Below are 27,465 nucleotides of genomic sequence, written 5' to 3'. Positions count from 1 at the left end.
ATGGCCTACTTTCAGAGAGCAACAGTGATTAAACGTGGTGACTAGTTAAATACAGCTCAACTCAAACATACAGCGAGCTCCTTAAGGTAACTTACACAGGTGAGTGGGACAATTCTTATACTTGAATTCTTTCATATGCATAGATCTTTGTAGGACTGAGGCCTGTGTAAGTTTCAAACACAGTGTCAAACTGTGGCCCTCTGAAATCTTCGGAAAACTCTACTGAATCCAGTTGGAGCAAGACTTGGGCCTTATTTTTGCTTCTCAGTGCCTCTAACACCGTATTCCAAAATTCTTCTAACTAAACCCCAGGAATCATTTAAAACAAAGTTTTAAGAGGGTTAGATCAGACATCTAAGTTCATGCCCAGATATCAGTAGACGTTTGAAATGAACATGATATAAAAACTTGTTGCTGATTACTAACCTACTTCATCTTTTTCTCTCACACCTACATAACACAATGATCTGTCACAATCTTAACTTTATCATTTGAATTATTCTAGTATGTATCACTATATTGTAAAGTTGAGTATAGTAGAAGAGGACCGTTAACTTGTAGGTATCTCTCTTTTTGTTTTGTTTTAAACAAACTGATAAACTTTCTTTAAACAGTAATAAAAGTGATCTAGGAAAATGACAGATCTCAGTTCCCAGAATTCATTCTTAAACAGAACAGGAAAGGGCTATAAAATATGTGCTAAAATTTTGCAATGCATGTGACCAATTTCTTTAAAAAAAAAAAGTCAACTTGCAATCCTATGGGCAATTCTAAAAAGTGCACACTGCAAATGAATCGCAGGATTTAGGGATATTCTTACGCATTTATTGGAGTTTTTCTAACCAAACTAAATTAAAGGCCATGAGTTTTAGAAGTGACTTGTGATTCTGGATGCCTGAAAGTTCAGAGTGCCCAGTCTGAGAAACCTTAAAGAGACCTGGTATTCAGCATTTTCTAAAAATCATGCCCCTGTGAAGTGTCAAGTTCAACACCCAAAAATCACTAGATGGTTTTGAAAATCTTGGCTATAACTGAGTATAATTGTGTTCTGAATTGATATTATACAGTATCCAACATGCTGAGCCTAAATATGTTTTATATCTGACCAAAAAGCATATATACTGTTTACATACCATGGACGGGTGAAAAGTTCTGACATAAATCTACACTCATCTGAAAAATCTGAAAATGTACACTTTGGCTGCACTGGTGCTCTAACTGATTGATTTTAAACAGTCACTAGCAGGATATAGAACAGTTTCTAAAAGATTAATACATGAACTCCTCAACAATCACTTACTTGCCTTACTGAAATCATGTTAGGATTCATCTTCTCTCCACCATTGGCACCCAAATCTTCACCATGAAAGGCCCGCTACAGGTTTGGCAAATGGACTAAAAGTTAGTCCACCAGGCTGGAGAGAAAGATGTTCTGCAGATACCCAAAGTGCCATCTTTGATTTAGTAACTGCAAAAACAACCAGGCTGATCCCTTGTGATGCTGGGATGTAATTACTTCATTGTAAATAGTCTGTTTCAAATAGGCCCCCAAGGTGAGGGCTGGAATGAAAATTACTTCCCCTAAGTCCTTGTGGAAGAAAATTGTACCACAGCCAGCTGTGACACAACCCATGATATCTGCCACTTAGACACTGGACAACAAATAACAATGCAAAGTTTGAATGCAACAGTCTTGAGCCTGCTACAGAATGCCCAAAGGGTTATTAGAACCTTTTGTCTTAACCACAGTTCAGACGTAAAAAAAAGGGGTGTTTTGGATAGAAAGAAGTGGAAATATCAATGGAGATGTCTGTCCTCCATCAGGAGCTTTATGGAATAGGAGCATCTAGATCACCCACTTCTCATTCTTTATTATCTTCAAGAGTTTTTGTTTGGCCTCTGCAGGTTGTGATTCTCCATCCCACAATAGCAGAAGAACCAGAATTTCTCCAGTCTCTCCTGTGTTTAATGTAGACCAAAGCCACCAGCACAATGCATCTCAGAGAAGGGATCTTTTCTTTTACAATTTAAGGAGAAACTCACACTGGGACAACAGAAATTCAGACTACTTGTTTTACCGATGAGGGCAGGGGACAGCAGACATGATGTCCGATAGCCCCTTTAATCTCCTCTATTCCTGGCTACCTCCATGACCACCATTCAGTAAGGCTCACTAAGGTCAGTCTAGTAGCACACTTGCCATGAGGAAATCTATCTTTGCAATTTCCCATAAATCTGTGACTATATGCAAGTATGGACTATTTCAGATAGCATATCAGTGTAGGTCATGAAACATGTTTTAGTATTGAACTAAAGAAAAGACCTTTCCTGACACATACAGAACGTGCTAATTCTTTTGTGTGGAGATCACATATAGTTAAACATAACACCATTAGACTGCATAACTAACATATACAAGACATTTACATTCCCATCGGGGGTGCAATATTGTGAACATTTCTACTGAGTTTGGAGAGCTGCTGTAGGTTTTTGCTAAAACATCATCATGCCACCTGCATACATACTAAAAAAATCCAGTAGTTGCCATGCTAAAACAGGACTTCTAGAGAAGGGCACAGATAGTCCCCTAAAGGGAACTCAAAGTTATGCACAGTGATGAAAACTGGAAACCATTTTCCAGTGAATGGTCTGTCAGCGACCACTTGGAACAAATTAGCACTGTATTTTATGCACTGCATTTCAATTCCACAGCAAACCAGGATTTTCCAGAATGTATCATCCCGACTGACTGGCTGTAGTTCAGTTAATCTTTCAATTCTCCATGGCCACCTTCTGGTAGTGCCATTTGTTATGCTTTTCATGAAGTAAAGTTCACTTTTATATCACCTGGCAGGACAGAAGCTTTACAGGCTGGTAGTGTTTAAGGAGAAGCCTCTGCTGGGGCTGTAAAAAAGAGAGAAAGAAAGAGGCAATAAATATAAGCTCACATCACAAAAGGCAATGACAATGTATTTCAATAGAAATAACAAGTCAGCACTGAGCTATGCAAATATACTCTTACTGTAAACACAAACTACTCCAAGAACAAACTACTAGTCATATTGTCAGCCTGATGTTGCAATAAGCTTTCCCTATCACCCACATGCCTATTGCTCAGACAGTCCCTTGGCTGTAGAAGAACGTGCCTGTCATTTGACAATCTGCATCCGGTCTGCCGATGGTTGTATTCCCCCTAGGAGTGAGGGCCAGTCACACCCTGGTTTCCCTGACTGCATAGATCATTCAAGTCTTTATCTAGTTCCTCTTTCTTTTCAGCCCCTGAGAGGCAGACTAAACACACGACTCCCTGGGTCCTTTTCTTGGACTGCGGCCAGTGTGATGGAACCTCCTCCATGCTCGAGAATGTGTATTTAGAAACCATTCAAGGCCTCTTCGCCTGTATTTGATTACTGTACTTGTCCAATGTGGGGGTTCAGCAGGGCTGTATTGCACTTTTCGTCCCTTAATATTAATATAGGTTTACCCTCCTCTTTTTTGTTTGGCATTTTCTGCCTTTTCTGATATTAACCCCAGTGGTGTTTCATTTATTTATTCTGTTCTGAGATACATGGATCTATTGATACAGAAATAGATCTGAAAGCCTGCGAACAGGGTGTGCTGTGGGGCTGTGCTCACCCAAGACTGAGTCTAATCCTCGACAATTGTTTAGTCCTTCTTCTGGCAGTTAGATCACAATTCCACTCTGCCAGACCAATCAATAACCACCTACTGGGTTCTTTATTGACTGTGAACAAATGACGTCTGAACAATCAATTTTCCATAATTTGTCAGAAGTCAATAACCAAAAATCAATAGCAATTTTAATTGTGGTTCAAAGAGTAATGGTTCCTTGAGCTGAGATCTGTGACAGGCCTCAGATAAATCTAATCAAAGATGATTTATTAATTAGGAAGATAGCCCACACAAACAGAAGTATACCCACTGCAGTGGGTGACCTCATCTTAAGGATAATAAACGTGTTACGACAAAAGAAACTTCTTTAAAAATAAATGTATTTTTCTAGGTTTAACAAGTAGCAAAACACTAGACAAACAAAATATAATATTTGGCTATTATACACTCATAACTAACCATCTATCCCATAAAAAGGGCTTTAATCTTATTAATATTATTTTACATTAATATTGAAGTTTCTACCTTACAGCCTTTACTTTGTTTGGACAAAAGGTTTTGATGAATAAAAAAACCCTCTGTCTTTGTATTTAAATTATTCACTGAGGCAGAAACATACGGATATATATATTTATAACTGACATTTTCAAAAGAACTGAGTTGATGTTACAACAATATGATAATAGTTTGGCCCCAAAATAGTGTGCACCACAACTATTGTTTTAAATTTTATATTATTTTCTTTTATGTTAAGTTAAAAATGCATTGTTACTAATGTCAAACAATACATGAGAGATTGGCTGTGGCTATACTGTACCTCCCTTTTGGAAGGGGCATGCAAATATGGGCAATCGGATATGCAAAATAGGTGCAGATTTAAATATCTCACGCTTCATTTTCATACTTGCACAGGACCTCAGTTTTGGAAGAGCTGATTTTGAAGGCCAAACCAGCTATGTACATGGGATTCATTTGAAAGGAAACCCTGCTTTTGAAAGCACCCTTCTTCCTAAATTTTTTCAGGAATAAATGTGCTTTGAGATCAAGTGTGCAAATGAGGTGCAAGATATTTAAATCCACACCTCATTTGCATTTCCGACCAGCCTCACTTCATGCCCCTTCTGAAAGGGAGGTGAAGTATAGCCACAGCCATAGTAAGTATGTGAGTTGGTCACTTCCCCTTACTGCTCAGCCCACGCCCTTTATAACACCAGAGAACAGCTTTGCTCCTTTAAGATGTCCTGGGCATTGGAAGGGAAATGATAAGCTTATAAGTAACAGGTTAGTCACCGTTCTTTCCAGTACATGCATAATTAAGTATGCAGTCACTGAAAAGATGTTGCAATACCTGGAGGTGAATCTCAGACCAACAAGTGTTTTAACTGAGAAATTACAATAATATATTCTCATCCTTGTTGTATGTATTAGTCCTGTAACTTTGAGAATGAAAGTTCTTGTGAGAATGAACGGACAAATGTTATCTTTAATTGTGATTGGTGATCCTAAGTGGCATTATATTGTGTTACTGCTTACGATGTATATGGTTCAGCAGCAAAAGGCCAAAAGGAAATGTCTTGCATGCTATTTTTTCTATGCCTTTTGTAATAATAAGGATTTGCATACAAAGTGATACTAGAGCTGTTTAAGGAATTATGGTTTAAAGTTTTAAGCTCTGAGCATATTTAAGAAGGGTGCGACTATGAAAGAATCTCCTGGAAACAAGGTGGGGTGTCTGTTGACACCTAATGGGCTGAGAAAGATGTTAAAGCTTTCCTGGGAGTAATGATAAACAGTAGCTACTAAAGTTAGACATTTTTAAATCCTCAAATCCAGGAAACTTCCATTCAAGAGTTTCAAAAGACATGGCTGAGGATATTTTTGGATCATTAATGCTTATTTACCGTGAGTCCAGAAGTCTCAATAAAAGCTAATATTGTGTTAATATTTAAAGATGGTAAACAGGATGACATGGATAATAATAGCCCTATCAATCTGACCCCTAACTCAGGCAACATAATAGAATTGCTGATGTGGGACTCAGTTAATAAAGAACTAAAAGAAGATAATATATTTAATGCCAGTCAACATGAACTTTTGAAAAATAGAACCTGTCAAACTAACTTGATATCTTTTTTGATGGGATTATAAGTTTGATTAAAAGGTACTACTCTTGTAATATATTCAGACTTCTATAAGGCATTTAACTTAGTACAAAACTGGAAAGATTATAAAATGGATTAAAAGCTGGCTAAATGATAGGTTTCAAAATGTACTGTAAGTGTAGAAACATCATTGAATTGGCGCATTTCTTGGGGAGAGCTGCCTGGACTGGTTTTTACTTCTATGTTATTTAAAATTTTTATCGATGACCTAGAAGAAAACATGATATCACTGGCAAACTTTGCAGAGGACAGAAAAAATGGGGTAAGTAGTAAATAATGAAGAGGACAGATCATGGATACAGGGCCACCTGGATCACTTAGCAAGCAGGATGCAAGCAAGCAATGCATTTGAATGCAACTAAATTTAAAAGGTATCCATTTATCATCGAAGAATATATGCCACATTCACATGATGGGGGCCACTATCCTGGGAAGCAGTGACTCTGAAGCAGATCTGGGGGATCATGATGGCTAATCAGCTGACCACAGCTCTTTTTGCTACAGTGCTGCACTGAGAGCTTAGGTGCTCTGTGGCTGCATAAACAGGGGAGAACGGTGCAGAAGCAGAATAGTTATTTTATGACTGTTTGATATTGGCGCAACCACTGATGCAGCATCTGATGAAGTGAGTCTGTGCTCACGAAAGCTCATGCTCAAAACTTTTCTGTTAGTCTATAAGGTGCCACAGGACCCTTCGTTGCTGTTACATATCAGTAGTATACATCAAGAGAGGAGAAAAAACAAGTCAGATCAGTCATGGGAGATGTGGACCATTGTCAGATTCTAATGTTGAGGTGTGAACTCCCTCTGACTGATCTGACTTGTTTTTTCTCCTCTCTTGACGTATGCTATGGCTAATGGGCCATTTCCACCCTGACTGAATAGACCTTGTCAGCTCTGGCCCTCCCTTTTACTGGGACCCCACTCTTTCAATACTCCTCTGAAACCCCCTACCCCTCCACTCATGCATCTGATGAAGCAGGTCTTTGCCCATGAAAGCTTACGCTCCAAAATATCCATTAGTCTATAAGGTGACACCAGACTTTTTGTTGTTCTCAAAGATACAGACTAACCCAGCTACCTCTCTAATTCTTGGAAGAGATGTTCCAACAAAACTTCTTTAGACAGATTGCATCTACACATCTTTTGATCTGCTCTGTTGACAAAACGCATTTTGTGTGTAGATGCTCCATGAGTTTTGTTGACAAAACTCTCTAGTGTAGACGCAGCCTGTGACTATTTTTTAAGGGTGAGAGTAATTAAACCATGGAACAACTTAGCAAGGTTGTGGTGGATTCTTCATCCCTGACAATTTTAAAATCAAGATTGGATTTCTTTTTTCCATTAAAGATATGCTCTAGGATTTATTTGAGCAACATTTATGTCCCGTGTTGTACTGCAGTTCAGATTATTGGAGTGTGGAACCTTTCTTGGGTCAGGGACCACTGACCCACAGAAGAATTGGCTGAGGGCCACATAAAAGTGAGAAGTGCAAAAAAAAAAAAATCACCTCTCACAGAAAGGCCCCCAACTGAGAAGCAGAAAAAAAACCACACTCACCGGAAGCTGCAGTCCCCATGGGTGGGTGGGTGTGTGTGTGTGTGTGTGTGTGTGTGTGTGTGTGTGTGTGTGTGTGTGTGTGTGTGTGTGAGTGAGTGAGTGAGTGAGAGAGAGAGAGAGATGGGGATGGAGGGCAAGGCTCAGGGCCCATCCCCAGGACCACATTAACTCCTCCGGGGGCCTGGGGCTAGTAGATTTTGTGGGCACTTGCAGGCTCTGAGGTAGGGACAGAAATGAGGGGTTCAGTGGGAGGGAGGGCTGTGGGGGAGCAGGTTGGGGTTGGATGCAGGTTCTGGGCAGGAGGAAGTATGCACAAGTGGATTACTGGGGTCTGGGAAGGTGGCACAGAGCAGGAGCAGGCAGAGGGTGGAGGTGCAGGATGTGGGCAGGAGATAAGGTGAAGGAGCAGGCTGGGGTGGAGCATAGGAGCAGTGTGGGGGTTCAGGATCAGGGCAGGAGGGGGGTGTGAGAGAGGGCAAGGAATTGGGGTGCCTACCTGGTGCAGCTTCTGGGGAGACACAAGTGTATCTGAATAGCTCTGCACTGCAGGAAAGCACTCCCTGAAAGCACCACCCCCAACGATCCCATTTGTCCACGATTAACTGGCCAATGGGAGTGATGGGGGCAGAGTTTGCTGGGTGCACTTTTTTGCAGCACGCAGAGCCACTTCATTCCCTGGCCAGGCTGAGCCTGTGGGCTGGATGTGGCCTGTGGTTTGCCTTGATGGGGTCTGCAAGGCTCAGGGCTTCCCTCCCTCCCTTCCTTCCTCACTCCCCAGCCCCCCAGTTCTACACCTAAGGAAGAAAACCCAAATGTACAAAAGCAGAATGAGGGAAACCTGGTTTGGCAGCAACACTGCTGAGAAGGATCTGGGAGTCGTGGCTCACAATCTCAACATGAGTCAACAATCCGATGCTGTTTTAAAAAAAAGAAATACACCTTTGGGTTACACTAAAAGAGGCATAAGCATGCAAGTCACTGCTGCCAGTTTTGGCCATCAGTGTATGGAAAGGGTGTAAAGAAACCGGAAAGGATCCAGAGGTGAGCAACAAAGATGATCCAGGGGATGGAATGCAAATCATATGAGCACAGGCAGAAGCAACTAGGCATGTTTAATTTGGAACAGAGGAGATTAAGGTGTGTGCGTGGGGTGGACGTAATAATGGCTTTCAAATATCTGGAAGGCTGCCTTAATCTGGAGAAAAGTTTCTTTTGCCCGAGAAGGCAGGGCCAGAAACACTGAGTTCCAATTACAGCGTAGCAGCTTGAGAATAAAGAACAGTTGGACAATGGAACAGGGTTTGTCTACACTGGAGGTTCTTTTTATGGAAACCCCCTTTTAAAAACAAAAAAAAATCCAAAGCAGTTGCACAGCCAAGCAGGATAATTTGTGATAAGAGGGCTTTTCCCCTCCAAATAATGACTCCAGCTGTGTGAACAACTTTTACCGCCCTGCTCCCCACCCACGTTTCAAGGTCTGAACAGGAATGTGTGTGAACAAAGCACAGCATCTGCTCATGTGAAAGCTCCTTTTGCAATGCTGTGGCTGTGAAATGTGGCTGTAAATGAGAACGCTCCATTTCGCAATGCTGTGGTTGTGTGAATGTTTGGGGGCGGGGGGCGGGACACCGTCTGCAGCACAGACATACCCAGACTGCCTAGACAAGTTGTGAAAGCTACTTTAACTGGAGCTGGAGTTTCCAACCTTTTCTCATTGGGGGTCATATGGCCATTTTTCACGGGCTTAAACCCCTTGCTTAAACCCCAAACTGCCCCCTGCCACCAGTCTCCAGCCTTAAAACCCCCTGCAACCCCAAACCTTAACCCCCCCCAACCCCAAATCAGCCCCACTCCTAGCCCCCAGGCTTAACCCCCACAACCCCAAATTGCCCCAGCCTAAGATCCCCCCCACAGCTCCATACCACCCCCCACCCTCAGCCCCCAGCCTTAAACCCTTCACAGACCCAAACTGTCCCCTACACACCCCCAGCCTTAAAGCCCTGCAGCCCCACACTGCACCCAGCCTAAAACCCTGCAGCCCCAAACTGCCCCCCACCCTAAACTCCCCCACAGCCCCAAATTGTCCCCTGCCCCCCAGGCTTGACCCTCACAGCCCCAAACTGCTCTGCCACTGGCCCTACACCTTAGTTAGGGCTGTGCCCCCGGGGCCGGCGGTGGCTCGGTGCTCCAGCTGTTGGGGTTCTGCGGTAGCTGGTCCCATGGCAGCCAGATAAAAAGGCTCCGGGGGCCGGATTCTGCCGTGCAGGCTGCCTTTTGGACACCCCTGACCTGGAGGCTTTCAAATGGAGGCTGTATTGTATTGTCATACGTCTTGGATGGTTTAGAAACAACAAATCCTGCATTGTGGCAGGGGGTTAGACTTGATGACCCTTGCAGTTCCTTCCGACCCTATGATTCTAAGAGAAGTAGTCTCATAAATTGCTGCAAACCATTGCCAAAAGGGAAAAAAGAAGAGTTGTGGCAGGAACAAAGGTGGTTCCAAGTTGCAGCAATTGGTCCTAAGTCAGATGAAGGAGAAAGCCATGCCAGATTCCTTTTTTATTGTATCATAAAATCAGGGTATTGCCATTCTAAGCCTGGAGAAAAGGAACTACTGCTAGCAACAGTCTTCTCTAGATATACATGGGTGTTGCCTCTTATCCTTACTATCAAACAGCCCAGATCGGCACAATCAACACCGGCAGAGATCAAAGGTTGTACCTAACTGCTCACTGTAGGATTGTAGCCAGCAGAGAAGAGACCAGAGTGCGAAACACTGCCCTGCACTTTGTCCATATCACAGTAATTCCTGCTTTCTTCAGACTAGCAGCACACTGAACATCCTGCCTTTGGATGAAGCTTAAAAAAAAAACCACGTAGAAAGTAAAGCCCCAGGGCTGCACAAAGACAACCATCTGCCTCACTGCAAGTGTAACCATCTAGCAGCCTTTATTAAAACAATGTTAAGCAGTGACACATTAATCAATGGGCTGAGTACAACAACGGCAACCATGAGATGCAGTAAACAAGCCAGATCCAGTGGCGGCGAGAGAAAGTGGATACGCAGGCAATTTTTGGTAACACTGCCATTTTTATTTTGATTCCTACTGGTCTCGTGTGTTGCTCATTGCTCATTGGATATTCTCCTCATCTATTGGACATGATGTCTCATACTGTTTTTTATGCTATATGCCAAAGTCAACAGCAAGCCGAACTACTGAGGATAAAAAGGGCAGAATTATATTTTAAATACAATTGTTTGCCATTTGGGTGGCAATATTTTAATCTTGGTCCAGGGTAAAAAAAAAGGTTCATCTATCACCAGTAAGTAGAGTGATCTCATATGAAATACTGGCAAACCTGAACGTTCAAAACTCATGAGTCAAGTCTCCCGAAATCATGACACTACATTTCAAATAATGAGACTAATTTTTTTTCGAGATCTTTTTGTCATCTGATTTAGAGTCTTTAGGACACAGGCAGGTCACAGTTTCAAGTGTTTCTCTAGTACCAAGAAATTAAAACTTACTGTTTAAAATATGAAAGCTGCCATTTTCACAATCTCAGAACTCCAGAGATGGGCTTTAAGAGAAATCATGATACACTGTGAGAGCTGACAATAGTATAAATATTGGGAGGTTTTTTGGTGTCTCTCTGTGTTTTAGACCATTTGCTCCCCTAGAAGAGTCCACCATTTAGACACCATGGAATAATTTTAATGGTTGATGACATGTTTATCAGACACTTGCTAGGAAGCAAAGTTTCTCACTGAAGATCCCCTGGTAGAGAAGGGCTGCACCCATAATCCATGGAATCCATAGAATGAGATCTTAAACTTTGTCTCATATTTTGATCAAAGATGCAGTCAACATTTTGCATGTGTCCATCAGTCACAGAAGTGTAACCACAACATGGTAATGCTCTGCAACATTGAAAGAGGTTCTGAGTTTTGCTTTGCTTGAGCATATTCTGATTTTGGAGATAATTTAATTTTATCACTTGATGCTTTCACTGAAGATTTTGGAATAGTCATCTCATCTGCAGGTTCTTGTACGTGCAGACAGAGTAAACAAACACTAGACTCCAACCTCAGTCGAATTATACAGTAGTTGTACAAGCTCCTTCTATTCACATAGGAAGTCTGTGACTAATTCAACCATAGCAAATACATATTGGGCAAAATTCTGGAACCTGGATGCACAAAGTTAAGTTCCTACATCCATTTAAGGCTCATAACTGTGAGAAGCAAAAGTTGCTCATCACTTAATTGTGAATCTAGGAGTCTCATCTTAGGCATTCAGGCTTGAAAATATTGGTCACTGCTTTCAGACAGATGATAAATATCCAACAATTAAGACTCATCATTTTTTCACCTACTTTCTGACTAACTCAAAACTAGCTTCTTCTTCATGGTGCTGCACTCTATAACTCATACCATGTAATTTTGAGATTAAGCATTTCTGGGAGAATGAATGGCTCAGAAGATGCTCTCAGTAGGTAGCTTTTTGTAAAACCACCTAACTCAGAGATTACTGCAGCTGCTCTATGAAACACAGTTGGCTCAGGCAGAAGGGACTGAGAATGTAGCAGCCCAAAATGGCTCCTACTTAGCTATCAAATTTTCTCAAGTAATTAAAATAGTTAGAGCCAGCTGATGAGTGACTCAAAATCCCACGCTCCCAGAGAAACTTTCAGCCATTTTACAAAATAAATCAGATGAAGAAACACCTGGATCCTTCAGACAGAATTCTTATTCAGCAATTTTGTCTCTACTCCTTTCTCCAAAGCCAGGATTAGCTATGGACTACCCTCTAAATGGTCCAAGTTTAGATTCTGTCCAAACATTTCTCCACACAAAATTAATCTGGAAATTTGACAAGAACAGTCTCTCTCATAAGACTTCTGGAATTGGCATTGCTCATCCTGACCACAGCCTGGAAACAGCCAAATCTTAAAAGTTTGGTTTAAAAATGGAGCAAAGATTTAGGAGGAGATACTTATTCAGAAGGGTTTGCCCATTCCAAGTAAAGCTGCTTAATACCGTCAGCTAAACTTGCAAAAGTACCAAGACTGACACAACATTCAACAGAAAATAATATATACTGGGGATGGGGGTGGGGGGGGGGAGAAGAGATTTTGTTGAAGTGACAGACATGTAAAACAAGTTAGCATGAAACTCTCCATGTGGCCACTTCTTTAGCATTTATAGCTTCCTTCAAAGAATTCACCTGGAGTGATATATATTTGACCAGGAGTCTGAATGCTGAGTTGGCTGCTGTCCACCAACCTTCCTGCTCAGAGTAACAGACAATGGGAAGGCAAAGGTGTTTAATCAGATTTGAGGATCATGAGCCTGGGTGGTTTAGAGGGCGCTGTCTGAAATGGAAAGTGCTGGAGAGATTGCAGAGCTTACACCTTATCTTGTGTTTACTCAGTGTGTGCACGTTAAAGTCCGCCTTGAACTTTCCAGACCTTGCTGGCTGCTCAGTGGAAAGTGAAAGGCCAGTGCTCTCTGTGCACAGGGTATGTTATTCGTAGTCCTGGGTTGTGATTGCAGCTCCAGTAGATAAATTTGAGATAACTTTGATGTAGCCAGCTTGGGTCCCAGAGCAGTGACGCTGCAGCATCTCACGTCTGCAAGGGCTGCACACGCCGACCTGGAATCCTGAGCAATAACTCACAGGACTAGCCTGTGCTAAATAAAGCACATGCTGCCATAATGTCACTGCTCCAGGACCAGGGGCAGCTAGATTCAAGTTAGATCAAGCCTGTCAGCTCCAGCCACAAGCATACCTCATCACTGCAGTACAGACAGGCTTGGCAGAAAACTGGGCTTTTACCATTTTTTGGAGAGGGTCGCAGCATAGCTAGACCTGTCAGTGAAGCAGGTCTAGTCCTCTTGTGCCAAAACGGGTGTTTCCACCTTGGTTAACTAAGAGGGTGGGGTAGCATGTGGGGACTATAGGGTCGTTTCATCACAAACCCACAAGGTATGTGTGCAATCCTGAAGTGGGCCATAGGCTGTTTTTCCCCTGCTGGCTCAGACAAGTCTGCCCCACCTCTGAGGTGGCCGGAGCCAGAGCGGGGGATTGCTGACATTAGCTGCAGAGCTGCGAAGGCTCAGCATTGCTGTGAATCAGACTCCAGGATCTCATGTCCGGCACCCACAAAATGAAGCACACACCATTGGTGCAGGAGTGTGAAAAGTTTGTTTTACGACTTGACTTGCACAGCAAGTTACAGAGGCAGGGGCAGAAGCAAGGGTGCTGGAAAAATGTGTCTAGTGGGGGTACTGAACAAACGTGTATGCCTTATTTATGACAGAACCCCCTTCCAACCAGGGCGTGTGGCAGCACCCCCGAGCACCGGCAGACAGAATCCAGTTCTCCAAAGCAGCATTCCACAGCCTTAGTCAGACGACTGTCCTTTCTCTACCTGAAGTCCTGTTTCATTTCTAAACTCCTTCCCCCTTCTGCAAGAAATGAGGCAGAGATCTGTCTTACAGACAACAGCTTCCTTTGCTCCACAACCCTGCTCCATGCACTGAATGAGGCAACAGTGCTGTGGGGGAAAAATGCTCTCTGATCATGCACTTGATGGCCATCTCAGAATGCACAGGCAGAAGGGCGATGCATTAAGGTTGCATGGGCAGCAATGTATCTGAGGGGTAGCCATGTTAGACTGGATCCGCAAATACAATGAGAAGTCCTGTGGCACCTTATAGACTAACAGATATTTTGAAGCAGCCTTTGCCCATGAAAGCTTATGCTCCAAAATACCTGTTAGTCTATAAGGTGTCACAGGACTTCCTGTTTTTATGGGTAGCAATGGTGACTGCTTCTGAAGGAGCTGCCCAGTGAACATGGGGAAGGGTGACTGATGCTTTTAAAAGCAGCATGACATTAGAATGTCCTTAGACCCTAGCTCAGAACATCTTCATTACATATGGCCAATCAAGGAAGTCATTCATGAAAACAGCAGGTGCTAAAAAGTGAAATGAATATAAAGTGAGAGAATTCTGATGGCACTTGGTCTAGAGAGCCTCTTGTTTTAAAATATGCTTATTCTTTCAGAATAATTGCGGGTTCCTCCACAGAAGCACCTTGGTATGAGCCCTGACCAGCTGGGAAGCTCTGCTTGACTTCTGGCTCTTATTACTTTAATCTGCACATTTCTTACTCTCTCAGGCTGCCAAAGGTGTTAAGCCTTTGCATTTTGGTTTGTCTCTTGTTTTAATGACTGTCCTGCTGTACATGTCCTTGTAAATACAGTACCTTAGACCGATAGTAAGAGATGTTTGAGACCATAATGGCTACTCTATACCCAGCAGGAGGGATTGCTGTGATTAGCTGCAGTTGTCCAAACCAAAAGCTACTCAGAGCAGCTAACTTCAAAGAACTGAAGCACCACTAATGGGCAGGGTAGGACCAAATGGTACACTGGGGGCAGAAAAAGAATTTAACATCCAGGCTAGAAAAAGGCCTTTAAGAGCTAAACAGATGGTCATCTGAACACTCATCCAGAGTTCTGACTATACGAAGAGGCCCTTATGAGATAACAATATCTCAGGAAGAAGAATCTTATTAGACAGCAGGATTTTTACCCTCTGAATGTACCTTCATGGTACTGGGAGTTTGTGTATGTGAATGTTGTGAACAGTTTTCCATCAACATTTGTTCAGCTTTTTAAAGAAGCTCATTCTGTGTGCACTTCCTATGATGATTCTAGGGAGCAAACTTATAACAATTTATAGCTTGCAAATAATGCTTGTAAATCAGTAGATTTCAAATCACTGCACAGTTATGGTTATGCCCACTATATAGCCCACAATGATATGATATGGCCCACAGTGATAAGCTGAGACCCACGGCATTGGACACGTTACAATGATAATACAAAGTGGAAAGACAAGATTTTCAAACATCGTACGTGACCAAGGAACCTACATCCCACTGAAAGTCAGTGGGCTCTGGGTGCTTTTGAACATTTTATCTGATGAGACTGAAGAATCTTTTCTAACATTTATCCTGTACAAATGAGGACAGATTATTCAAAAGATAAGTCTGTGGCTGCAGCAAATTGTAGTAATCCTTCCAGACACTTCTAAATCACATTCACAAAAGATCTGAAATGCCTGATATTCCCACATTCCCAAAATCCTCAGTTTCCATCTAACATTTTGTCTATAGCATAAAACAGAACCAGACAGGTCTTTGTTAATTTTCATTCAGTGAATATTCACACTACATTCATGGTGACCATATTTTCCCAAAGGAAAATGGAACACCCCATAGGGCAGGCCGAAGCTCCCCTCCTCTCACCTCTGTGCCTCCAACCCCCCAGTGCCTTCCAAGGCTCCCCACCACCCATCACACGTGAGGCTGGCCCAAGCCCCTACTGCTTTCCACCTATGAGCATGGTCAGCTCCAGGGCCCTCCTGCCGTCCACCCACAAGAGGGATGAACTGGCCAAATCTGCTCTCCCAAACCCTCCCTCCCACAGTTGGTATTAATTGGCAAGATCAAATGGGACATGTCCAGTTTTGCCAAAAAAGTTGGGATGGCTGGGGCCAGGCTTAAGGAAGGGGCTGTCCTGGCCAAAATAGGACATCAGGACACCCTCCAGGGATTCTGAATTTACCTTTCATTCCCCACTTGGCTTAACATTACCTCCCAAACAATGCAGTTCTCAGTGAGCTACTCCTCACTCATACTCCCTCTCCTGGCCGGGGTCATACATGGGGCAGTGGTCTTAGGGTTGCCACGTGGTTAGTTTTTGACCAGAACATCCTGTTGAAAAAGGGACACTGGCAGCTCTGAACAGGCTGATAAAAGCTCAGTTGACCACAGCAGCCTTCTCTGTCCAGCTCCTGGAAGTGGCTGGTATGTCCTGTGGGCTCCTAGGCACGGGGGCGGGGGAGTGGCCATGGGGGCTCCACCTGTTATGATACTGCATGCCAGAGTCTTCACAGTAGTATCATGATATGATTATAGCATAATTATGATGCATTTTATGCAAGACAGTTTGTGTATGACGTCACTGGAAAAGTTGCAATTTGCTGACTATGATTATCCTATGTGTAGGCATGTGTCATTCTTGTACCTTAAATTATAAATACTCAGTATCTGTACATCAAATGTAGTTACACCTGGGTAACATCCACTTGACAAGATGCTGTCAGTCGACATAGCTGGCTGGGAAGGGCCTGTTCAGGGCAGCAGGCTTTAGGAGAAGCTTATCCCCCACTTGGTGAGCCTTCCTGAGAACACTCCAGAAAACCTACATGCAATGGCTGCCATGGTTCTACAAGGACATGGGAACAGCCCACATGAGTCTGGTCTCCATCTTGGGATGTCAGTATTCTTTCCATAAACCTGTTTGTGAACCAAGTTTTGAAACAAAATATTCCTGCCATACACTGAACCTATGTAAGGCAGAGAGTGTTATCAGCTGTGTTCTTCACTCCCCACACAAGAAGAATCCTGGAAACACCTGAGCAACAAGAGACTGAACTGGGGGAAGTGCTGGACAGATTTCAAGCCTGTGTATGGAAGACCTAGGGATTCCAAGCTCTAAAGCAAGTGCAGTTGGCCCATTCAGAATCTGCAACCCACTTCTATTACCAGCCAGGGTGCTGCCCAGAGCCTGCATCCCAACCCCTTCCCACACGTCAACCTTCTGTCCCAGTTCTGAGCCCCATCCCACACCCCAATTCCCTCCCAGAACCTGTACTGCCTCCCACCTCAAAACCCCTTGCCCCAGCCCTGAGCCTCCTTCTGCACTCCAGAATCTTTGGCTTCAGCTTTGAGTCCCCTCCTATACCTCAAATCCCTCACCGCCAGCCATGCCCCAGAGCCCACACCCCCCAGCTGGAGCCCTTAGAGCAACTCCCCTGTAAAAACCACTGTGCCAGGCTGGTGAAAATGAGCTAGTGAGTAAGAGCAGCAAAGTGGAAGCCTTTAAAGTGCTACTTGACTGCTTTTTGTTTTGATAGTGTATCGACTAGCACGGCTTCCTCTTTGTTACTATTCAACATGCAAGGCACTACATTTAGCCGTTTGGAATGGAGATCCATCAACTACATCAAAAAACTCGCCCAGATCCAGACAGACATCATCTTTCTCTCCAAATGCATTTTGCTAGTCTTTAAAGTGCTACTTGACTGCTTTTTGTTTTGATAGCAGCAAAGAGTTAGCAATGGAGGGAAAAGGGATGTAGAGAGTGTGGGCAGGGCCTTGGAGGAAAGGTGGGTCCTTGGGAAGGGGTGGTTCAAGGGTGTTTGATTTTGCGCATTCCGAGTTGGTAACCCTAAGCTGCTTCAGTTTTCACTCTTGGATTATTCAAACAAGACTTCACCCTGGCTTTTGTGGTCAAAACCACCCTTCCTTGGGGACTGGGTTTATTAATAGAATACAAATTTAAAACACAACGCCAAGTCCCAAACAAAGTCCATCCAAACTTGCACACAAAAATTTTTCTTCATCCTCACAGGACTTCCAGCCTGACACTTTTCCTGCTTTGGCATGCCACTCGAAGCCCTGCTTGGCTGAACACTCATCTTAATTCCCAGGGCCCTCTGATTCCTGCTCAGTCTCTGATTCCTGAGAACTTCTTTCCCACACACCCCATTGCAGCTTTGTGCTGATCTTTACATGGAAAATCTCCCTGATCTCACTTGGTTCCTAGGGTGAGCTGGCTCCAGGTTTATGACCAACTTGTTAAGAGTCCAATAAAAAAAGAGTATTGGTTAGAGCCTGGCTCTTGAGTAGACTCTGTATATCCACTGACTGATATTTCAATGTTTTGAATGAAGGATCTTTGATGAAGTTGAGATCAGTCATTTTGGTGATAAAATGTCTAAATTGAAAATTATCTGTACAAGTGACAACAGCCAATGTAAGCAACACTGGTCCTATTGGAAAACCATAGAGCTTAATTGTAATACAAGACTTCATGGATCATAACACTCATCTCATCCCACAACTGGGAAAGGTTATTTCTTACGATCATCCAGCACATGGGGCTAGTGGGTCAGAGGAAGACTTGTTTGAATCAATTTCCATAACTGAAAATATTTTGCATTGTGCTAAATATCAATTTAGGAATAGTTTTGTCCTTCCTTAGCCCTCTTAGCTCATTTCAGTGATCACTGAGAAAATGTGCTCAAGTTAATACGATTTAAGCTATTATAGTACAGTAAACTCTTGGTTAACTGGTATTTGAGTAACCAGCAATCTCAAATAACCAGCATAACCCTGCGCTCTCTCCATCCCCATCCCCTGGCGGCGGCTACAAGATACATTGTAATAAACTGGCAGCAATAAACTCTCATTGGCTTAGTTGGAAGTAGATCTCCTAGAGAGACATTAAGGCTACGTCTACATTTACTGGGAATGTCAATGGCTGCTACACAATTTTAGATATGCCAACTGCGTACCTAAAATCGATTTTGGAGCTGTTGACATTGGTCCCTGTCTTCACTGCAGCCCCACTCAGCTCTGCCCTGCGTCCTCCCATGCCACGTGTGAGTGCAGATGGCAGGCTCCTCTGCACTCCTACCCCATGTGAATACTGAGCTCTCTCTCATCCAGAATATTTGGTTATCTGGCAACCTCCTGGTTCCATGGATGCTGGATATCAAAGAGTTTACTGTATATGCCTCTTGTCCCCCTTCCAACACCATCCTCTTAAGGGATCATTTCTGATTAACTCGGCCAAAGAGTCTATCAAAACACTAAAAAAAAAAAGAGGCAATAACTGGTAGCTCTGAGGTGCTCCTCTGAAGAGTGGAACAGTTCCAGACCCTAGGAAGTTATTTTAACTTTAGTCTTTGTTGCCTTGACCAGAGTGGTAGCCAGTATTGGAAGTTAATCCCAAATCTCAACTGATCAGTGTCCCTAAAAGTCACCCCACTGAAAGCAGTTGAAGGCCTCGTCATTGAGCAAGCTCATCATTCATAGTTCCCACTCAGATCTAGCCCTTGCCATGAGATGGAGCAGCATTTTAAAATCCAGTGTTATATAGCTGCCATGACCATAACCTGACTTCAGCGTTGGTTTTTCAGCTAGCACTCAGAGTATAAATTTAAAAAGAATTCTTTAGGATGACATCAGCTGGGTGTTGCTGAAACTTGTCACCTTCAGATTTCTGCCACATCGTGTTGGCTCTGGGAAGAGATCATTAGCATTAGCTTCTTGGTACATTCTTGACAGAACAGGCTTATTTCAGATTCAAAACATCTGAAGAATTCTACCAGGAAGAGAGAAAGCCACAGAACTTCTCATCCCACTAGTAAAAAGACAGCAATACTGGTGTCATTATTTAGAAGAGGCACTCCCATGGCAGCAGACTGCTCTGCCACTGAGTAAATTAGTTCTAGTATACGATTTTATGGAATCCCACATTTGTGGCTTTACTGATCTATACAGTCACCTGTGATATTTTGAGAGTATTTCACTGATGTTTCTTTTAGAATTATGTGCACACTATGACTTCTCCTATGCCAGACTAGCAACAATCCAGATTGTCACCATGCTCAAACACTTGTTCATTTCATGCACAAGAGCAGGACGAATCTCAGTCACTGGTTCAAAACTTACATGGTATTTTATAGCCTATTCTCAGAATCTGTTCAAAAAATTTCCCTTCCCAAGAAGTTCTCTGCGGTGGCGTGGAACACGCATGGCTGGATGGCCTGATTCTCCAAAAAGTGGTGAAAGGGATGCACTTTAGGCCAGTGCACATAGCTACAGCACATGTAGCACCATACGTCAATGATAACAATGTTTCTCCTAGGAAAGCTGTGTTTTAAATTTTGTCTGGGGGAGTGAGAGAAGTGGCATCAGTGATGTACGTAAACCGAGTGGTACACTACAGGCACAAACAGCTCTATTTAAACAACAGTAAGCACGGCAAGTGCACCGATAACAGTCACAGCACTGGAACAAATTCTGAATGTTCTGTCTTTTCTATTGTAGGACTCAATCATGCAAACCCTTTTTACAGGAGTTGTCCTGATTATTATTATTATGTGTATTACAGTACTACTAAGGAGCCCTAGTCACGAACCAGAAGCCCACTGAGCTAGCCCTGCACGATCACAAAACAGCCTCTGCTCAAAGTGTCTACACTTAAAATGCTACAGCTGTGCCACTGTTAAGTAATGAGGCTCTTTACACTGAGGAAAGGGCTTCTTCTGTTGGCATAGGGATTCCACCTCCCCAGGCAGCAGTACCTAGGTCAGGGTATGTAACCAGCAGCTCTTTAAAAACTTCCTTGTGGTTCCTGATGCTATAATTGCAAAGTAAAAAAAAAACAAAAAACCAACCCCTCCTGATAATTGTCGATCAATGGTGTATGTCTAAATGCCCAACAATGAGCCCAACTCATATCTAAATAGCAAATGACCTGTGATATCGAAACTTTAGATAACTCCCCCTTTAATGTGCGCAGTGCATTGTGGGATGACACCATCTGTGTTTTGTTTGTGTTGCTAATAAAGTCTAGATTTTGAAAAGGAAGCTTGCAGCATTCCTGCTGTGAAGGGCAACATGCATTTTGAGAAGAAAAACTGAAATTAAACATGAAGTAAAACTGACATAATTAAATAGTAACAGAGAGTAAGCCGTGCTAGTCTATACACTATCAAAACAAAAAGCAGTCAAGTAGCACTTTAAAGACTAGCAAAATAGTTTATTAGGTGAACTTTCGTGGGACAGACCCACTTCTTCAGACCATATCCAGACCAGAACAGACTCAATATTTAAGACACAGAGAACGAAAAACAATAAGCAAGGAGGACAAATCAGAAAAAGATAATCAAGGTGAGCAAATCAGAGAGTGGAGGGGTGGGGGGGGAAGATCAAGAATTAGATTGAGTTAAGTATGCAGACGAGCCCCTATAGTGACTCAGAAAGTTCACATCCCAATTTAAACCATGTGTTAATGTTCCGAATTTGAATATAAATGTCAATTCATCCGCTTCCCTTTCTACAAAGGAGTGATAATCTCTTTTCAGTAACACACATACCTTGAGGTCATTGACAGAACGGCTCATACCATTAAAATGTTGACTAACTGGTTTGTGGATCTGGAGTGTTTTAATGTCTGTTTTGTGCCCATTGACCCTTTGTCTAAGGGAGTTAGAAGTCTGTCCAATATACAAAGCATCTGGGCATTGTTGACACGTGATGGCGTATATGATGTTAGTAGAGGAGCATGAGAAAGTGCCCGTGATTCTGTGAGTAACTTGGTTAGGTCCAGTGATGGTATTTCCAGAAAAGATATGTGGACAAACCTGGCAGCGGGCTTTGTTGCAGGGAAAGGTTCCAGGACTGGTGTTCCTGGGGTATAGACTGTGGCTGTTAGTAAGGATCCTCATGAGGTTGGGAGGTTGTCTGTAGGAGAGAACAGGCATGTCACCCAGGGCCTTCTGGAGTGTAGCATCCTGATTAACAATAGGTTGTAGTCTTTAATAATTCGTTGCAGTGGTCTGAGTTGGGGGCTGTAAGTGATGACCAGTGGTGTTCTGTTCTTGGCTTTTTTGGGCCGATCTTGGAGTAGCTGGTTTCTGGGTATGCGTCTGGTCGATCTGTTTTTTTATTTCTCCAGGTGGGTAATTCAGGTGTATGAATATTTGGTAAAGTTCTTGTCGTTTTTGGTCTCTGTCAGTTGGATCAGAGCAAATGCGATTATACCTAAGAGCTTGACTGTAAACAATGGATCTAGTCACGTGTGCAGGATGGAAACTAGAAGGGTGTAGATAAGTATAGCGATCAGTAGGTTTTCGGAACAGTGTGGTACTGATCAGGCCATCCTTGATTAGTACTGTAGTGTCCAGGAAATGTATCTCTTGCATGTTGTAATCGAGGCATAAGTTGATGGTGGGGTGTAGATTGTTAAAGTCTCTGTGGAATTCTTCTAGAGCCTCTGTACCATGGGTCCAAATCATAAAGATGTCATCAATGTAGCTTAGGTAGAGGAGTGGTAATAGGGGACAAGAGCTGAGGAATCGTTGTTCCAGGTTAGCCATAAATATATTAGCGTATTGTGGGGCCATGTGGGTGCCCATAGCAATTCCACTAATCTGGAGGTATAAATTGCCCCCAAAATGGAAATGATTGTGTGTGAGAACAAAGTAACAGAGGTCAGACACCAGATTGGCTGTGGTGGCATCAGGGATGGTGTTCCTGATTGCTTGTAATCCGTCTTTATGTGGAATATTAGTGTACAGAGCCTCTACATCCATTGTGGCAAGGATGGCGTTATCAGGAACTTTTCCGATGTTTCGTAATTTCCTCAGGAAGTCGGTGGTATCTCGGATATAGCTGGGAGCGTTGGTGGCATAGGGTTTGAGGAGGGAGTCCACGTAACTGGATAGTCCGGTGGTAAGGGTGCCAATACCTGAAATGATAGGGCGTCCAGGGTTTCCAGGTTTGTGGATTTTGGGGAGTAAATAGAATAATCCAGGCTGCGGCTCAGATGGTGTGTCTGAGTTAATGAGGTCCCGAGTAGTAGCAGGGAGTTCCTTCAGTAGTTGTTGTAATTTCCTTTGGAATTCCAAAGTGGGATCAGTGGAGAGAGGTCTGTGAAATGTGGTGCTGTAGAGTTGTCTGGCTGCCTCCTGTTCATAGTCTGACTTATTCAGGATGACAACAGCACCCCCTTTGTCAGCTGGTTTTATTATGATGTCTTGGTTATTCTTGAGACTCTGGACAGCATAGCGTTCAGCATAGTTGAGATTGTGTCTCATTTGGCATTGTTTGTGTATAATGTCAGACTGAGCACGGTTGTGGAAGCACTGTACGTAGAAGTCCAGACTTTTATGACCTCAAGGTACGTGTGTTACTGAAAAGAGATTATCACTCCTTTGTAGAAAGGGAAGCGGATGAATTGACATTTATATTCAAATTCGGAACATTAACACATGGTTTAAATCGGGATGTGAACTTTCTGAGTCACTATAGGGGCTCGCCTGCATACTTAACTCAATCTAATTCTTGATCTTCCCCCCCACCCCTCCACTCTCTGGTTTGTTCACCTTGATTATCTTTTTCTGATTTGTACTGTTTTTGGTTCTCTGTGTCTTAAATATTGAGTCTGTTCTGGTCTGGATATGGTCTGAAGAAGTGGGTCTGTCTCACGAAAGCTCACCTAATAAACTATTTTGCTAGTCTTTAAAGTGCTACTTGACTGCTTTTTGTTTTGACATAATTAAAGTAGGTTCAGGCGTGAAAGTCAGGAAGACAGCGGTACAAACACACACCTGTAAAGTGTCAGGAAATAGAATATGTAAAAAGTTTGTGAACATCCTGCAGTAAACCTATATCTCATTACAAATCACTATTGTGTGCGTTGTTCTTAAAATAGGGGTTCCAAAAAGTATGCTTTTGTGTTACTTATCAAGGATCGTCTCAAATTCACATGCATTGCAGCTCTTGAATTATTGAGTTTTTTTACATAGTTGAAAAGAAATGGTCAATGGGTAAATTTTTCTGTGACCCTACTGCTGCTGTCTGCACTGGGGGCTATGCTGGCTTAACTGTGTTACTTTGGGATGTGGACTTTTTAGACCCTTAAGCAACATAGTTTTGTCAATCTAATTTCGTGCTGTAGACAAGGCCTAAACAACAGTTTATAATCTAAGCAAGAAAAATCCCATTGTTTACATGGTAGTGTGGACTACTGATGTATGTTAAGTGTTCGTATTAGCTTTTTTCATGATAGGTAGAAAAACACGTGTTCTTTAGCTACTCTAAAGTGACCAGAAGGAGAAAAAGACAAATTTTTTTTTAACTAATGGATTGGAACAGCTCTGCTGTGTCCCTGGCAAAACAAGAACAAGTCATTTAAATCACATCCCTATTAAGGGCTGACAAGACTGAAATGGCTTCCACAGAATCACGCCAGTATTTAATGCAAATATATGATTTGGTTGTTTTTATATAACCCGGCTATTTTGTGATCACACAACCGGGGAGCAGACAAATGGCCATTTGTAATGAAATTTGGTTTGGGGGAATATGTACTGCAATTGCAGTTCAGATATTTAAGATAAAAATACCTTACATATACTTCAGCTAAGAGAAAACAATTCTGCCTCTTGACCAATAGAATTTTTGAGTTAAAGGTAATTAAGGCAAGGTAATTAAAGCCAATGTATGCACCATCCTTTTAAAACTATTCTGGATTAGTGATGTTAATTTTTCATTTACCATTCTTCCAAATGGGTCCCCTAATTTTATAAAGCAGCTGCACAAGTGTACAGAAATATCGGAATTGCTTTGCCCATTGCAGAAGTGTAGCCGTCTGTGGCATGACTTGCATTTCTTATAAGAATACAGAACAACCATAGAAATGCCCAGTGGCAAGGGACTTCCAGAGGCCATGCCCCTGCACTGAAGCAGGATCAGACAAGTGGTATCACAAAGCAGTTGAAGGATCCAGTTAGAATGAAAGGGCAGTTTTGGTACGTAGTTAACAAGTTTGAACAGGACACTAACATAACTCTTGCAAAAGTGCCAAAGGATTTCATACAGATCATCACAGAGGCAACTGTTGGCACTGAGAATAAAATGACAGCTCTTCTTGCAGCATTTAGTTTTCAGATTTGCCAGTTTTCAGTTTTTGTTGTTTTTATCTGAGAGGCCTGTTCTCTCCTACAGACAACCACCTAACCTCAGGAAAATTCTCATTAGCAACTACAAGCCATACCACAGTAACACTAATCCTGGAACTTTTCCTTGTAACAAACCCTGTTGCCAACATTGTCCACATATTTATTCTGGGGACACCATGACTGGACCTAACCATGTCAGTTACAGGATCAGGGGCTCATACTCCTGTACCTCAACTAATGTTATATATGCTATCATGTGCCAGCAATGCCCCTCTGTTATGTATATTGAACAGACTGGACAATTACTTTTCCAAAGAATGAATGGACTCAAAGCAGACATTCGGAATCTGAATATACATAAACCTGTCGGTGAGCATTTCAATGAAGAGGGCCATACTGTTAAAGAATGGAGAACGTGTGTCTTAAAACAAAGGGACTTTAACACAGATTACAAAGGGAGACAGCTGAACTAGAGTTTATGCTCAAGTTCGATATTTTGCTACCTGGCTTCAACAGAGATAGCGATTACCTTACACATTACAAAGACAGCTTCCCCATCTTTGATATTTGTAGTGAAATCAGGCAAGTCAAGTAATAGACTCTTACACAAAGTAATTCCCTCCCCACTGTTCACCCACCCTTGGAACTTATTTGTCAGTTTTCATTTCAATTTTTTGTTTTTATATCTCTGTTACATGATCATCATGCCAATTCACTTTCAGCACTATTACCAATACAGCACTATCTCTAGATCTGAAGAAGTGGTCCTGCCCCACAAAAAGTTCATTACCTAGTAAATTATTTTGTTAGTCTTTAAGTGCTCCATGACTGCTTTATGTTTAGTTTTCTGTAGAGATTTTAACTAAAAGTTGACCTGTTTAGTGTCTGAGAGAACAGTCCAAAGCAACGTGGTGTGTAGCTAAACCCTTTGCAAAACTCTGTATCACCAGCACTAATTTAAACAGAACTGTTTACTATCAATGTAGATGTGCACTAGATTAGCTGCTCTGAAACCATATTAAGTTCTCTAGCACAGATTAAAGGTGGCCTTGTGAAGCAGGCTGTAAACAAGAGCAGCTAAAGAAGGTAATGTTTTTAAGATACTAGCTGTCTTAGAACCTGGGGGCCTGGAACAAACCTTCAAAAATAGCCTCTCAAAGATACATCAAACTTCAACTTGAAATCTGAATGTTAAACTGGATATTTTCTTGCTCATGTATCAAACGGAACTTAGTCAACAATACAGCTAATATGGCAGCTGTATTGGCTGCACAGTGCTAAATGAATAAAAGCCAGAAAAACAATTTTAGTCAACCAAATGAGCAGGCATGAATCTGAACACACACAAAGAAAACATCTGTTCGAATAAAGAGCTGCCATTTTTACATAATCACATTAGGTTAAAATACATTTTGAAAATGTTTTATGTGATTCAGCTTCAAAGATTGGATGGGACCACTGCGATCACCTAATCTGACTTCCTGTATAACACAGGCAAGAGCAGTCCCCACAATAATTCCTATTGAACTAGTGCATATATTCAGAGAAAGAAAACAAAGCAAGGACTGACCTTGTTTTAAATACTGTCAGTGTTGGAGAATCTATCACAACCGTTGGCCCATTGTTCCAAAGTTTAAGTAGAAAACATACATTTTGATTCCAGTCCGAATTTGTCAACTTCCAGCCATTGGACTATGTCAGACTTTTCTGAACTAAACTGAAGAGACTATGGTCAAAATTTTTTCCCCCATGTCAGTACTTATAAACTGTGATCAAATCATCCTTTAACCTGCTCTTTGTCAAGTTAACTAGAGTGAGCTCCTTCAGTGCAATCATTATAAAGTACGTTTTCTAATCCTTTAATCATTCTCATTGCTCTTCTCTGAAACCAATTTATGAACTTGATCTCCAGCTGTGGACACCAGAGCTGCGTCTACACGTGCACGCTACTTCAAAGTAGCGGCACCAATTTCGAAATAGCGCCCGTCGCGTCTACACGTGCTGGGCGCTATTTCGAAGTTAACTTCGACGTTAGGCGGCGAGACGTCGAAGTCGCTAACCTCATGAGGAGATAGGAATAGCGCCCTACTTCGACGTTGAACGTCGAAGTAGGGACCGTGTAGACGATCCGCGTCCCGCAACGTCGAAATTGCTGGGTCCTCCATGGCAGCCATCAGCTGGGGGGTTGAGAGATGCTCTCTCTCCAGCCCCTGTGGGGCTCTATGGTCACCGTGGGCAGCAGCCCTTAGCCCAGGGCTTCTGGCTGCTTCTGCGGCAGCTGGGGATCTATGCTGCAGGCACAGGGTCTGCAACCAGTTGTCAGCTCTGTGTATCTTGTGTTGTTTAGTGCAACTGTGTCTGGGAGGGGCCCTTTAAGGGAGCGGCTTGCTGTTGAGTCCGCCCTGTGACCCTGTCTGCAGCTGTGCCTGGCACCCTTATTTCGATGTGTGCTACTTTGACGTGTAGACGTTCCCTCGCTGCGCCTATTTCGAT

At 42.6% G+C, this 27,465-nt stretch overlaps 1 protein-coding gene across 2 annotated transcripts in view; it reads right to left on the bottom strand.

Annotated features, from left to right (window-relative positions):
- Nucleotides 1-695: 695 nt before the first annotated feature.
- The window catches only part of SAMD12 (sterile alpha motif domain containing 12), a 260,704-nt gene continuing 233,934 nt past the window's right edge, over nt 696-27,465 (bottom strand). For both annotated transcript variants that reach the window (XM_074986738.1, XM_074986739.1), the window contains exon 5: nt 696-2,904. In XM_074986738.1, coding sequence (XP_074842839.1) covers nt 2,882-2,904 — 23 coding nt within the window. In that variant the 3' untranslated portion in view covers nt 696-2,881. The remainder of the gene's footprint in view (nt 2,905-27,465) is intronic.

This window comes from Carettochelys insculpta, chromosome 2 (genome assembly GCF_033958435.1).
Source record: "Carettochelys insculpta isolate YL-2023 chromosome 2, ASM3395843v1, whole genome shotgun sequence".
Classification (NCBI taxonomy): Eukaryota; Metazoa; Chordata; order Testudines; family Carettochelyidae; genus Carettochelys; species Carettochelys insculpta.
Note: the sequence above shows the minus strand (reverse complement) of the source record. Positions and strands in the feature narration are given on the sequence as shown.